The 15,929-nt window shown below is 54.3% G+C and overlaps 1 protein-coding gene across 6 annotated transcripts in view; it reads right to left on the bottom strand.

Annotated features, from left to right (window-relative positions):
• Nucleotides 1–1,696: 1,696 nt before the first annotated feature.
• Nucleotides 1,697–15,929, bottom strand: part of LOC133357895 (SNF-related serine/threonine-protein kinase-like) — a 54,644-nt gene continuing 40,411 nt past the window's right edge. For all 6 annotated transcript variants that reach the window (XM_061576061.1, XM_061576060.1, XM_061576064.1 and 3 more), the window contains one exon: nt 1,697–15,819. In XM_061576061.1, the coding sequence (XP_061432045.1) occupies nt 14,478–15,819 (1,342 nt within the window). In that variant the 3' untranslated portion in view covers nt 1,697–14,477. The remainder of the gene's footprint in view (nt 15,820–15,929) is intronic.

Genomic DNA, 15,929 nt, shown 5'->3' with positions numbered 1-15,929 from the left:
TTTGGAACTCACGTGACCAGGATAGGAGTACGCATTGGCAATGAGTGAATGCGGCGGTGGCGAGATATTAACTAACTCGCCTGTCTTGCAGGAAGTCGTGGATTCGATCCCAACCCTGACGCCTGTTGTATATTTGGATTAACGCGTAAGATTTCGCAACCAAATTTGTCCGTAATAGTTTTTTTTATTAGATCGCGTAAGTTTAAATGTGTCGTTAAACCCGCCACCACCCTACAAAACCAATTGGCAAGGTTTGTCACATATTCGTGGTTCTTTCGGTAAAGTCACGTAGAAGGGAAAAAATAAAATAGTAATAAAAATTATTGCTGTGGATTTCACACCTGATGATGATTGCTTGTGTTGCAGTCGAAACGTCGTGAGAATTTTATTGTTTTATCATTTTATTATTTTAGATGTTTTCCCTTCTACGTGACTTTACCGAAAGAACCAAGAATATGAATCCCTGCAATCACGAAAGCTTTAAATCAAAGGTTTGTCACGTAAACAGAACATGTCAATTAGTTTATAGTTCAACACTATTATAATTACATTGGAATCTACCGAACAGTCATCGCTGCCTCCCCCCTTACTGCCGAAAACTTGGCAGGACCCTCCTCAAAAAGAGTCCCGAGACTCAGGGATGCTTTCGCGGGTAGCAGCAAGTGTAGGAATCAATAATCGTAAACAGAATATATCGATTTGGTGGTCTCTGCTCTGACATCTATTTGGTAGCCACGAATTATTTCTCTACTCACGACTCTGTATCACTCGGCAAAGCCTCGCAGAGGTCTCATGCCAAGATGTTCACCACTTCTAGATTTGAAGCTTTCGTGACTGCAAGGATTCATATTCTTAGGTTTTTCGGTAAAGTCACGTAGGTAAATAAAATAATAAGTATAACCCGTAAAAACAAAGTTTTTCACTATAAATCCTTTATATGCGTGGCAGCGAACTTAATATAAAGGATTTAAAAATCTATTCGCCTGTGGAGGACGCGGGGATCGATCCCGCGACCTTTGGCATGGGAAGCGAGGGCGCTACCAACTGCGCTACTCCGCCACGGCCTGTGGAGGGGTTACGCTCTGGGCTCTTACACTCTGACGTTCAGCCCAAGCCATGAATGCGTTCTATTTGAATATATGTAAAATACAAAAATTTTGCCTAAAAAGTGTAAAATTTGGGGAATTTTTTTTTCACGAACAATAATTGTCTGGCACAACGAGTCTGTGTGGAAAATGTCAGCTCGATTGGATCACGGGAAGTGGGTTAAAAATCTACCGAAAGATTTGCACGGTCCTAAGCAAGCAAGCAAGCACGCGAACTTAATATAAAGGATTTAAAAATCACGACGTTTCGGAGGCAACACAAGCTTCCGTCTTCAGGTGGAACCGTCACAGCCACGACAGCTGTATCAAGTAAATGAGAGATTGCAGGAGCTACCACTCCGTTTATATAATGGAGTGATTTTTATTTTATTTTACTTTTATTAGTTTTACCTACGTGACTTTACCGAAAAACCTAAGAATATGTTCACCGCTACCTCCCCCCCCCCCGACTAATCTCAGTGGACGGCACAAGGTACCGAAGGCAGTGGGCAGACGACCATCAACTTAACGGCCAGACACCGTAGCGGACGTTGAACTTCTTTCGCACCGCACGTAGCCGACCATCAAAGCACGCGCCAGAGAACACGTGATAAAGGGGATTTATTTTATTTTGGTCCATTGGGTACAGCCACATGTTACGTTTTTTTTTCTGTTTTTGACAAAAGTTACAAGTTAGAGTATAATCTGGTTACACTTCACCCTCGCAGTGGAGGGGACCCGTCAGACCACAGTTAAAATGCAATCACACCACATCCATCCTCACTCGGGGTACACAGCACAGGTATATTATAGGTTTCACGACACACACCGTACACATGTATATTGCACCGTCCACCTATAGCAAACCACGGCGTTATTCTAAACTACAAAAAAAAAGTTACCAAGACTGCCGCGGGTTACCCAAATATATATATTTTTTGGACACCTTGCGTGTGACGATCACCCTTGATGTTGAGTTATTGTTGTTGTTATTGTTGTTGTTATTGTTGTTGTTGGCACTGGCCACGGGGAGGGTGAGGGGGGGGGGGTTGAATTTCCATGCCGGATCGTCGGCGCCGATACCGACGTTCGCTCTGTGGAGACGGCAAACATTGTCTTAGCAAGATAAGAAATTGCAAATATATATATTTTTTACTCCATAGAGTGGTAAACATGCTAGGATGGTCCATACCGTTTCCGGTATAACCGCATGAAATAGAACGGTTAACGGGGTGTTTTTTTGCCGCACGTACAGAAACGTCTCTAGAGCGTGCGCGCACAACAACAAAATCGTGATCGCGTTTCGTTCGACTGAGAAACGAAGGGGGGGGGAGGGCAAAACTTTATCCACGCGGTGCCGGGGCAGGTGACACGCGTTCCGCTTTTGGCGTTCAACTGGTGAATGATCGCCGCGTTCCTGACTTCGAGAGCTGGGCAAACGATCACGAAAGCTGTTGTCGTTGGACGATAAGCCCCCCACCACCACCACCCCCCACTCTGGGCTCGAACGCGCTCGGGGATGATGATCTCGCACGCGAGCCGGCGAATTGCGCACCGCGCGTCGTGATGGCATCGAGTCGCGATATCAGAAATCCGGTTCCGCCCGACATTCGCGCGATTGGGACGATTGGACGGAAAATCGGATTCTTTAAACGCTCACAAGGAAGTGAATGCGGCTGATGAGTGGCACAACACATCACACCGACGCGGTGGCCCACACGGGTCAAAATATCACACACTGCATTTCTTGATAATAAGAATAATAATCATTGCATCGATAGACCACTCGCATGCCTTAGCAAGTCACAGCGCCTTACAATCACCTCTCATCTCAACCATTCGAAGGACACCAACTACGTGACTCAGCACGTGGCCTGCTCCTGTGCAGAATCCCAATTGAGTCATTTGGGGGGGTGGGGGCGGGGGAGGGAGGGCGTTGATTTTTTGTTTTTCAAACCTGGAAAGTTTGGACCGTGACTTCCGCGCCAACGCAATGGCCTACTCTTGCCGAGTGACGTCCAGGGGGTCTTTAACGTCCACCGTGGAGGCGGCTTGCGCCGTGCATCACGCCCAAGGCTCACACCGCGGTGGCAGCCGGGGCGGATTGCCGATCTCGAATCGCGGACGTCTGCACCGTGCGGCGAACGCGCAACCGCCGGCGCCCACCACGTCAGAATGATACCGGTTTAAACCTCTATGGGCCTGAAGCCCATAAAGGTTTAAACCGGTTTCTCCTCGGAGTGATTTTTTTTCTCATACGGTTACCGGTTATGTGGGGGGAGCGGTCGTGGAGTGGTTAGCGCACCGCGCGACGAACCAACACCGGTGACGATTACCTGAACCGGTTCTGCCCCTCTCTGGGTCGATTCCGTCATACATGAGTATTGTACCTGGTGCGGGGTATAAAACAGCAGCACTGGGGAGACAAAGGCGGCCGGGCGTCGTACCGTCCACCCACACCCTCGTGTGCCGGCCTTCATCGATGCTGCTCGCTAACAGCACTTGCCCTAACAGTCTGTTGAAGTCCATTCAGGTACTCTGCCGGTCATGGCAATTCAACGCGATGTTTACCGGCGAAACTTCATTGAAAGAAACTCGCGAGATTGCTGCTGATACCACTGCTGCTGCGGTCTTCGTGGAACGATCGATCGATCGATCTCGGTCCGTGTCTCAAGACAGAAGCAATCAATCAATCACCACCCCACCCACCCCACCACCCAGCCCACCAACCCCAACCCCGGAGCCGCGCAGTGACAATGTTTCGGCAATGATGCTGGCATTGCGCTTCCTTCCCGCTCCCTCTACCCCTGCTCGCACCATGAACTCGCGAGTCCAAGATTGTCTCTGGGACCAGGCGGGGGGGGGGGGGTAGAAGTTCGGCAACCCTGCGGCTCAGGAATCGCATGCGGCTCCTTGAGGACTGTTTCAGGACCGTTATTTATTCAGGACCCCCCTCGTATTCACACGAGATGGCTCTTGAAATATTGATTTTATTTTTTCTTGGGAGGAGGGGGGGGGGTGTTTTTTTTTCCCTTTTCTGGTTATTCTCGCTGCCGACCCCCCCCCCCCCCCCGGTCTGGGATAAATCACCGCGGCTTTACTCACGCGCTATTCAACCCGCGGTGAAACCAAACGCACCCGCTGCCGTGTGCACGGTTAGAAGACGCTGCCTGTTTTCGCCACAACAACGTGGTGACGATTTATTTGTATCTCTCTCTCCGGTGCGTTTTCTGCCCCCCCCCCCTCCTCCACCCGACACGTCTAAGTTCAGTTCCTGAACAAGGCTCCCACCCCCCCAGCGAAACATCGGACATCGTGCCAAACAACGCTCGGCACGACCTGAAAACGCGTCGGGAGCAGCCACACGGAGCAGCATCGTCGCGGACACCTACACGGTGATCATGCGGTAGGGCAATCGCGTCGACACAATTGTGTTGTGTGCCCGATATTGCAAAGCGCCGGTGCTATTGGAAACATCGCGCTGTTGTTCTTTGCCCTTGAAAGCCACGGCAGGGGGGGGGGTTGGGTGGGGGGGGCTAGATTAGGAGTCAGGCAACCAAAATAATGAGAGATTTTTTTTTTTCTTTCAAATTCTATATATATAAAAAATGTCAATCGTTCACCGTTGGTGAATACGAGACGGTCGATTCTTTAATGAATCACGTGTCACGAAGCAGTCCTCAAAGACAGTCGCAAGCTGATTCGGAGCCGCAGGTTGCCGACCCCTGGGCTCGAACAATCGGTAGCGTCAGTGGACTCTCTCTGTTGAGGAGTCATCAGTCAATTGCCACACTGCAACATCCCAGCTGTGCTCTAGCACGCCTAATTTTTTTTCGCACTGGCACATCCGAGCCGAGCCAGCTCAGGGCCAGCACAGTACGGGTGGTTTTCGACTAGCAGTTTTTTGCTGAGCCATGCTAGAACCCAACACGTGATTCATTGCTGCCCCTCACAGGAAGACGTCCGAATCTGGCTCGGGGCCAAGCAGGGCCAGGAGCGGGGGGGGGGGCGGAATCAACAACCCCCCCCCCCCCACAGGCCCTTTCTCGCTGAGCCGCTGCCACAGTCAATTAGCGTGCGGCCGAAACATTAATCCACGAAGCCGACTCCACGGTGCGGCCAAACGCAATGCGGTAGCTGACACAGGGGGCACACGGGGGGGGGGGGGGTAGAGTCAACGGGAGACGCGTCGCGTTGTCTTCACTGCCGGGGAACATTCACGAAAAGCCACGGGGGACAGCACGAGTGGTTTGGGTTTTGTTTTGTTTTTGGTTTCGAAAATAACGCAGGCAGCTGACAGCCGGGATACAATGCCCATTTTTTGTGGGGTTTTTTTTGTCTGGAGTCAGCGAGGTTCCCAAAAGCACCCCAACACATCAGGAGGCAGTCGCCTCGCGCCGCACATTTCGAGTAAATTGGAGGCTGCCGCAACGCCCCCAGCGTGGATTTACGTTTTCCTATTCCCCCTATGGGGATTGTAGAGAGGGGGGAAATAATAACTAAATTCTAAATTTGAAGCTTTCGTGACTGCAAGGATTCATACTCTTGGTTTTTTCGGTAAAGTCACGTAGGTAAAAAATGAACTAAAATTAATAAAAATAAAATAATAATAAATCACGTGTTGCCTCCGAAACGTCGTGATTTTTAATTATTTTATTTTTATTAATTTTAATGTCATTTTTTACCTACGTGACTATACCGAAAAAACTAAGTGTATAATAACTAAAGTTTGACGCGTGGACAAATCTCAGCGAAGACTTTCCCGATTTCTTTCATTCCACTGCGCCTTCAATTCCTAACGATGTTCTAATTCGTTTGAAGGGGTTCGCAGAGTCGCGTCAGTGAGCACAGCATGACCGGCGGTGCGTGGCGTCGTGTCTGACTCGGTCGTAAAAGATAACAAAATAAATAAATTGCCCAGGTACTCGCATTGTCGGCTGATATCGACCGGAAATTAAAATTAAGGGTGCTTTAAAAAAATGTTAACGCTTCCATAGAACTATCGTTTTTAATGGACGAAGAACAGTTAATACACGGTAACATGATAACAAATGTAATGTTAATAGCTTTAAAAGGTCAATTAGTCTCCCACTTGTTCGCCATCGTTGTCAACGCGTGCCTGGGATCTTCTCCAGGTGGTCTCCAGAGCCCTGGAGGCAACACATTTCTCGCGGTGGTGTTGTTGTTAAATTCTCAGAAGTGTTAAACACATTTTTAAAGCACCCTGTAAATATATAGTTTTGGCAAAACTTACCACGCCGGTTCTCGCGCCCGCCACTTAAGACTCACGGTTAATTTTTGGGTTATTTCCACTGACGAAACTGATCTCGCCAGAGCCTTGCCGCGACGTATTCCCCCCTGCCCTCCACCACACGACGCGGTCAAACAAATTGAACCGGCACCCGGAGGGGAGGGGGGCGTTTAACAATGCGCCTATTATTACGATTCACTGCAGCATCGCCCAGCGGTGAGCTGATGGACAATTCTCACAACCACGTTTAGCAATTAACAAAAACGGAGAAACGAAAAAAACTAAGATTAGCCAAAAACAGTGGCCTTAAAAAGAAACAAAAAACCCCACTTGTATAACGGGAATCGAATTGGACAGTGGCTATTCTTCTCCGATACAAATTCATTAGTTTGGCTGCGTCGGGTGGTGGAGGGATCTGAACGTCGAATGTTTGATCAGGTTATTACGCGGCCTCAACACACACACACGCAAAAATCAACCGCGAATCTTCGCTTTTGGCAGAGTGCAGGGTGAGATGCAGCAGTTCAAGGGCGCTTCGATTTGACTCCACACGTTCCGTATATGACACACGCACCACCACGCACAGCTACAGGACAGCATAGAACCCCCCTCGGTGGCCTCTATAAACTATTAACTATTCTTATTTTACCACGTAAGGACCATTGAACGACGAGGCTCCTTTTTGCAGACGTGACCTGGCCACAAATGATAGGTCAACGAAAGTGGCTTATCATCAAGTGGAAATTTATAGCAGCCAAAATACCTGAAACGCACATTGATTTTAAATGTGGAGGGGAAAATCGGACGACCCGGAGAATAATCCAGGCGACCATGGTGTGAGAGAGAGACGCAAACTCCAAATATACAGCAGCAGGCATCAGAGTCAGGATCGAACCCACAACTTCCTGCACACCAGGTGATGGAGTTAACATCTCCTAGCCACCGTGATGATGATGAGAGAGAGAGAGAGAGACGCAAACTCTAAATATACAGCAGCAGGCATCAGGGTCGGGATCGAACCCACGACCTCCTGTACACCAGGCGATGGAGTTAACATCTCACCACCGTGGATCTAGGTTCAATAGGCGAATATAAAAAAATTAAGATTGTCACTTTCGACACTGGCGAATTCACATACATTCCCCTATCCGTACGAAGATGATTGTTACTGTTGTTGTTTAATCGGCATCACCATTACAAGGATTTCCATTGAAATATTTATGACATTGAGCTACTGCGCTGTGTAGCGCTGCAGTTGCACGCTATTCCACACGATCCGAAACCGATACGACCCATCAATGAAGACACGTGAAGTACGGCACATGTTAAATATCCAATCGACTACGTCTGGCCCCTCCGAAAGTGCCCTACTCCGCTATCATTATATTTGCACATTAAGTCCCATGTAAAAAAGCACGGCGTAATAACACAGCACTGTGGAAGATGCCCCCCCATACGATTTAACAGTTCAAACATTTCGTTGACAAAATTGGCAATAGTAAGTGCTCTTCTAATTCATCACACGCGCGCGCACACCTGCATTGCTGCTCATTGATTGAAGCAAACACAGGCAAGGGCGGCAGAGAAGGGAAAGGAGGGGTGGGGTTCACTTTAAATAATACTGGTAGGAACCTCCTGGTTACACCAGCCCACAGGGGATTATTGTGTCCATTCGTCCGTCCGTCGTGCATCCAAAAATAGGAGGGGTGGGGCTGGGTGGAGAGGGGAGGGTGGGTAGGGGCTGGGTGGGGAGGGTGGGGCTGGATGGGGTGAGGAGGGGCTGGTCACCCCGTGGTGCCCTTATAAAACTCAACGTTTAACCTACTCACGCCGGCTTGTACCCGCCCTCACAGTCGGGCATATTTGCGGAATACACCACGCCGCCGTTGACCCTGGCCATTGACCGAGCAACCCAACGTTCCTACCAGCTCCCTCCGCAGGAATGTGTTCTGGCGGTAGTGGGAGGGGGGGGTCATGATGTTGTGCAGAGTGGACACAGAAGCGAAGCAGCCCACTGACCCTGTGGAGATGAACGAGGCAAGCCCTGGCACGCGGAGTTCAGGCGACAACCTCAGCGGTTCTCATTTGGGGAATTTCAACAGGGCATCCCGTTCCCCATTGCAACCGATGGCCATTCCGTTTGCCTTGATAGTCTATATGGGAGTTTTATTTTCCATTATAATATATGGACATTCTATTGGCGGCATAGTCTTTTGGCATAACCTTTGCCATTCTAGTCTATGGACATTCCCCGTGTCCCATAGAGTCTACCGGGCATTTTCCTCGCCCTGCGAATTCGTTGCGTTCCGCACACGTGGCCCGGGTGTGCTGCCCTCGGTGTGACCTCCCCAATGCCTCCTGGATGCACAGAGGGGTCGGGGCGGGGGGTGGTGGGCACAAATCGGCGGCTTGGCATCGAAAAATGCACGGGCAGGTGTTGTTGTTGTTGTTGTTTTTACGTAGAAAACGGCCATCACGCACGTGGGAAAAAATGTACATATCTACAAGCGGCATGTAAGAAGCGCCCGACGATGGCGACAATTGGAGTTTAACTTTAATTTGGGCGGTGGTACGAAAACATCTAAACGGTCGCTCTCGTCCGTTTTTTTTTGTTTTCTGCGGGATTGGAGGGATTCACAAACGGAAACGGGTCAGGTTCGATTAGACACGCGTGTCACCCGAATCGGGGCCGCGGGTCCCGATTACCGTGCGGCCAGGTCGGACTCGGCTCGCTTGCGAGTGCCGCTCTGCGTCAACCAGGAGGGGTGGGGGGGGGGCGCAGCAGAGATGGGGGGGGGGGGGCGTTCGCCTCGCAGCGTCTCACCACTAGCTGAAAATAACTAAAACTAAACTTTTTATTTTATTACTTAACTAAAAGTAACTTTATTTTTTTTTACCGGGTAAGGCCCACGGAGCTAGATGGCTCATTTTCAGAAGCCACCTGGTTATCACGAATGAGAGCTCAACGAAAGTGGCTTTTCATCTTAGCAGCCAAATACTTTGAACGCGTGATGTCGATTCTAAATTTGGAGGGAACAAACGGAAGACCCCGAAGAAAAATCCACGCAACTACGGGGGGAGAGAGAGAGAGAGACACCGCAAACTCCGAATACACAGCAGCAGGCGTCAGGATCGAGATCGAATCCACGACCTCCTGCATACCAGGCGAGGTAGTTAACATCTCGCCACCGCGACTCGCTGAATGTGTGCACGGCCACTTTGTCGTCGAGTGACCGTCGACTCAAAGGGTCGAGAGAAATTTGCGGCAAACCAAAACGGCCAGTGACTTTTCGAGCTGGTGGTCGTTAGACCGGCTGGCTCTCCCACCACTCCCCCCCCCCCCCGGCGCTAAACATTTCTCGCCATCGACAGATCCCAAGAGACGCGGAAAATCCATCCCGTGGTGGATCGCCCCCCTCCCTCCCTACCCACCCACCGCAATATCTTAACGGTGCGACGCACGGGGGCATCACCAGGCTCCCTCGCCTGTGCCTCGCGTCTCTCCGCGAGGCAGCAAAGTCGCCGGAGACGATCTGCGCCGGGTGGAGCGGGGGGGGGGGGGCTTTTCAGGACGTCGCCCCGGTCAGCTCCACACAGGGCGAGCGAAGAGCCGGTGGGGGGGAATGGGGTAGGGGTGCGCGTGGTTCACGTCCCGTCCGTCGTTCGGCGACGCGCGGGGGTGCCACGGGTCCGAGGTTGAATTCACCAGAAATTGTCACCTTCCGCTCAACGCCCCCCACCGATCAACCCACCCATCGACCATGTCGTTCCATCGGCGAGGACTGTCGCACGACGGTCAACCCCGACGCGGTCGTCTTGCGGCGCTGGAGCGCACAGACGGCGCGGGGGGGGGGGGGGTTTGAGGGAGCACGGCTCCGGTGTCCGTGGTGCTGAGCGGCTCGCTGCTGGACACGGCGGGGTGACGCCCAGCGGAGCCCCCCCACAGCTCACCCCCCCCACCCCCGACACTGCACACGGCGGGGGTGAGGAGGGTCCACAGCTCACACGCCGTCGTCACAGCTGAGTGCAATTACGAAGAAATTTAAAAAATAGTTTTTTTTTACACAAAGACAAAGATCCCCCTCCACCCCGTATAGCCTTAACAGACTGTTGGGGCAAGTGGTGTTAGCGAGTAGCACCTATGAAGGCCGGCACGGCACACGAGGGGGTGGGGGTGGCCAGCTCCACAACCGGCTGCCTTTTTCTCCCCAGTGGCGATGTTTGCACACCGCAGCAGGTACTCATTTGAGGCCGAGTCGACCTAGGGGATGCCCCGGGACCGGTTCAGATAGTCGTCACCGGTGTTGGCCGTGAGCGGGAATTGAACTCGGGTCGCCAGGTTCGTAGCGCGGCATAGCGCTAACCGCTGCACCACCGCTCCACGCGCAAAGACAAAGATCCCCCGTATAGCCCGAACAGACTGTTGGGGCAAGTGCTGTTCGCGAGCACCTATGCCGGCCTTCATAGATGCTCGCTCCCCGCTCACACACTCACACACACGCACTTTGGGGGGGAGGGGAGAGGGCGGTAAACACACGTGTAAACGTCGCTGGCATTACCCGGGTCCCGTGCCCCACCGATGACGCACGACGGACACACGCGTCGTCTGAAGAGGTGGGATCGCGTACGAGCGAGCGCTTCTCACCGTCAGTGACTTTATTGCTGTGCCCGCCACACACCAGGGTGGCGGAGCACGAGGAGGACGGGCACGAGTTGATGAAATAGTGCACTTGCAGAGTGTGAACGCGCGCGTGGAAGTTGACGCGTCCAACGTTGGCCCACATCGGCACGTCAAGTAAAACATACCGCGGGGAACGCTGGCGTTTGTCCCCCAAACCCCCCCTGTTGTTATTGGTATTACTCTCCTAATCATGCTCGTTTGCCCCTGGATAGCCTCAGCGAGTCTCCCCCTTTCGCGAGGGCCCTGCCATGTTTTTGCGGTAGGGATGGGTGGCGATGATGCTGCTGCTGCTGATGCTGCCGTGTGTAATCGCAAATGAGTAATGTTATCAGTATTTTTTTTCTTTCAGCATTGGGATGGTTTGGCCAATACCAGTTACATCGTTATTTTTTTTTCTCTCATAGCTATGGGAGGAAACCAGGGAACCCCGGAGGAAAACCCAATGACACACTCCAGGCTTGGAGCGACTATTTAAGCTGGGATGGAGGGGGGAAGGGCGCCTTGACAAAATAATTTGCATATCAAGAGGAATTTAACATATTTATGGGAAATGCAGATATGCGATTAGTACTACTTGTGAAATGCCTGGAGTGTGTCATTCAGACTCTGTCTCCCCGACAGACCTGTTCTTCACCTGAGGACGGCTGCTTGCATTGTGGCCGAAACGTCGTGAGAATTATTTTATTATGTTTTATTTTTATTATTTTATTATTTCCATTCTACGTGACTTTACCGAAAGAACCCAGAAGATGAATCCCTGCAGTCACGAAAGCTTTAAATCGAAATTTGCTTGTTGTTTTGTCGAGTTTGTTCTCCCGTTCCGCACCTCCGATTAGCACGGTTGGCTACGTACGGTGCGAAATAATTTCAACGTACGCAGTGCCGTGCGTTCCAGTCGGGTATCCGCGACAGCTGCCACCGATTGTCCGGCCAGAAATCCAGCTCCGCTGTATTCCCTCGTTATCCACGAAGTCATCGCAGGCGACCCCGCTGACATTTTGGCTATCCGCTGATCGCATCTGGAAGTCTACTACGCGACCGCATCTCGAGCGAGCGAGAGAGAAGTAACGAGATAAAGTGATGAGAGAGGATGTGATGAGAGAAAGTGATGATATGCAGCATTTATCAAATATTATTTTTTACTTTAATCATCATTTGTATTTACGTTATGTTTATTGGAACCAATTTATACTCCTTTGTGTTGTGATCATTTTCATCTATTCAATAGCTTACGTATGTATTTATTTCAGGTAAAATTGCCGTGGGCCAATAACGTCACGCGCGAAACTTGCTTTTCACGAGCACCTCTGGAAAGTATCACCTCGCGAATAACGATGGAATATCGTAATCCCTCTTGAAGCCTCACCTCCACATCCCCATTGGCCAGTCTCTCCCTCCTCCCTCCCCTCGCCCCTCCACTCCTTCCCGTCCCTCCCCGACAGCCATTTCGTGACCCCCGCCCTCCCCAAGTACCCGTCTATCGCTGCCACTCATTCCGCAATGCTTGCACCGCCCATGCCACCAGAAATTATTCTTTAACGATGGCGGGTTTTTTCTTTTTAATCGTCTTGAGCGCCTTGAGCAGAGGCGCTCGGTAAATGTAAAGCGAGATGAGAATAACCTCTCTCCGATTAACACTCGTCCCCTCTCCATGCGTTCACGCGTTCACGTGGACGCGTTCACGTGGACGCGTTCACGTGCACGCGTTCACGTGCACGCGTTCACGTGGACGCGTTCACGTGCACGCGTTCACGTGCACGCGTTCACGTGCACGCGTTCACGTGGACGCGTTCACGTGCACGCGTTCACGTGCACGCGTTCACGTGCACGCGTTCACGTGGACGCGTTCACGTGCACGCGTTCACGTGCACGCGTTCACGTGGACGCGTTCACGTGCACGCGTTCACGTGCACACGTTCACGTGCACGCTGCGGATGCGAATGGGAGGGCACGTATTTTCCGCGTGTAAATATTAGCGCTCGTGGGGGGGCACGTCCTGCCCGGTGACGGTGGTCGCAATGCCCGGTGGAAAAGTGAACAGTGATTGTTTATTTACAGAGAGACTGCTCTTGCCACGGCGACGTGGGATTTGAAGAACCAAAGTGGGATTTGAAGAACGAAAGTTTGGCGAGTATGGAGGCACCACGACGGCTTGAACGCAACGCGAACTGAACAATCTGATGAATCGCCGGCGTGCGTACGGCCAGAGGCGAATACAACCGCACACCGCTATCCACCCCACTACCCACTCACTACCAGCGCCCACCCACTACCAGCGTCTACCCAGGTGGCACCGATGCCCGACGTTCCACCCCACGTGCTGGCAGCTTCTTAAAGAACTGCAGAAGGTCGCCAAGCGTGCAACGCCGCAGCGTGCCCCCCACCCCACCCCCCGTTCGGAACGGGTCACAGCTGGGAGTGTGCCACCTTCGGTCAGACCACCCCCGGGGACCTCTTTACCTGCACTCGGAGGGGCTGGCGGCAAGGGTCACCGTGCTCTGGACGTGTCCTGCTAACGAGGTCACCGCCCGGAACTCACGTCGACGGTGGCGGCAGTGGGTGGGGAGCAGTGGTGCAGCGGTTGGCGCGCTGCGCCGCGAACCCGGCGACCCCGAGTTCGATTCGCGCTCACTGCCAGCAACACCGGTGACGATCATCTGAACTAGTCCTGGGCCTCGCCTAGGTCGACTCAGCCTTCAAACGAATATCTGGTGTGATGTGTAAAACATCGCCACTGGGGGAGACAAAGGCGGCCGGGCGTGGTGTTGGCAATCCACCCCATTGTGTGCTGCGCCGGCATTCAGAGGTTGCTACTCGCTAACAGCACTTGCCCCAACAGTCTGTTAAGGCTACATGAGGGGATCTTTGTTTTGGTGGGTGGTAGTGGTTGTGGTTGGTTTAGATGCCTGTGTTGGTCGCGGTGATGGTGGTGTTATTGGGTGTGGTGGTGTACTGGTCAAGCGCTGCACTGAACCTACGGACCTGGCGACCCACGTTCGATTCCCGCTCATGATCAATAAACAGTGGTGAATATTTCAAACGGTGCTGGGCCTGGGCCTCCCCTGGGTCGACTCAGCCTTAAAATTAGTACCTGGTGCGGTGTGTAAGCATCGCCACTGGGGAGACAAAGGCTGGGCACTCACCCCCTCGAGTCCCATGTTGGCCTTTGTAGGTACCCACTAACAGCACTTGCCCCAACAGCCTGCGTCGTCATTACGGGGAATCTTTGTCTTTTTGCCGATTGCTGACTTTCTGCATGTGTGTGTGCTGTTGGGTGTAGTGAGGTGTGTGTGTGTGTGTGTATGTGACGGTGAGTTGTTATTGCTGATAATGGGGGTGGGGATGACAGTGGTGGCAGTATCGGGGGTGACGGTGATGTCTGCGCTGTTATTGACGGCCGTGATGATGGTGATGATGAAGGTGGCGATATCTGGTTGCGATAGCGGCACCACTGGCGCCGCTATATGACATGGCAGTAGGGGACAGCGCCCGAGCTGTAAGCGCACTGCGCATCGGACGGGCAGGGCAGGCCCTGGGGGCACGCGGCCTCGCACAGCACGGGCGTGGCGAGGGCCAGGCTGCGCGGGCTCCCCGCCAGGTCCAGGCCCGACAGGAGGCTGCAGGAGCCGCCCGCAGCCCCCGCGGGCCCCGCCGCGCCGTGCTGCAGGCCCCGCACCCACGTCAGCAGCTCCACGGCCTTGGCCACGAGGCCCGACGCGCCCTCGGGCCGTGGGGCCAAGGGCCGCCGGCTCTGCGCGAGCGGGCCCGACAGGCACAGGTTGAGCAGGCGGAAGCTGTCGAGCAGCTCGCTCACTTTGACGGGCCCCGGGGCCCGGCCGCCGTGGGCCTCCCCCGCGCGCAGCGGCACGTCGAGGGGGGCGGCCCCCCGCGGCAGGTTCGCGCACGAGAGGCCCCGGGGCACGGGGCTCGCCCCGCGCACGCGCCCGCCCTTCCCTTCGGCCCCGTCCGAGGGGCCGCCCGCTGTCGGCCCCTCGTCGTCAAGGGGCGCCGGAGCCACGCCGTCGCCTGGCGCGCCCCTCCTCGTGGTGCCGCCACCGCCGCCCCCCCCCGGCCGCGCGGCGGCGCCGCCCCGCGACGAGCCGGCGCCCGCGGGGTCCCGCTCCGTCGGGCCGCCCGGCCCGGGCGCGGAGGGCTGCAGGCCGCCACCCTCGCCGCCTCCACCGCCGGGCGGGGGACGGTCGTCGCGACGGTCCCCGTGCGTCCGCGCCAGCCCCGCGTCGCCGCTGTCGTCACGCCGCCGCCGCCGCCAGCTCTCCGAGTCCTCGTCGCTCGTCTCCGAGCTGCTGCAGCTCGAGCCGCGGCCCTGGCTCGGAGGGCGCTGCTTGCGCGGGCGGTGCGGGGGGGCCTCCGATGGGGACGGCGCCGCCGCCGCCGCCGCTGCGGCCTTTTCGGGGGGCTCCGGCGCGCCGTCCCTGTCGTCGTCCTCCGACTCGCCCTCCTCCTCGAAGATCTGGTTGAGCACCGGCGCGCTCTTGCGGGCCGTGAGCCGGCTGGTGAGTGAGGCCTTCTGCCGGAACACGACCTGCGCGGCGCCCGCGGCCGCCCGCTCCTCCCGCGCCGCCTCCTCGTCCTCCTCCCCCAGGGAGGACAGCGGGGGTTTGCTCTCCCGCGCCGGTTTCTCGGGCATCCGCGGCTCGCCCCTCCGGCCCTCGGGCCCCTTGTGGCCGGGGCCCTTGCACTTGGTGGAGCCGGCGCGAGGCATGGGGAGCGGCGGGACGGCCCGCATGGACGGGAGGTCCTCGACGTCCTCCACCTTGTCCAGCTTGGTCGGCCATGACTGCCTGCGGCGGAGGAACGGCGTGTGGACACGTCGTGTTATCGTCGTCGTCGTCACGACTAGATTGAATACACGTTTCTCAACGCGTCTGGTTTGTTGTCCTTCCACCGCACC

This window comes from Lethenteron reissneri, chromosome 60 (assembly GCF_015708825.2).
Source record: "Lethenteron reissneri isolate LAM-NWPU_2019-01 chromosome 60, ASM1570882v1, whole genome shotgun sequence".
In the NCBI taxonomy this organism is placed as follows: domain Eukaryota; kingdom Metazoa; phylum Chordata; class Hyperoartia; order Petromyzontiformes; family Petromyzontidae; genus Lethenteron; species Lethenteron reissneri.
Note: the sequence above shows the minus strand (reverse complement) of the source record. Positions and strands in the feature narration are given on the sequence as shown.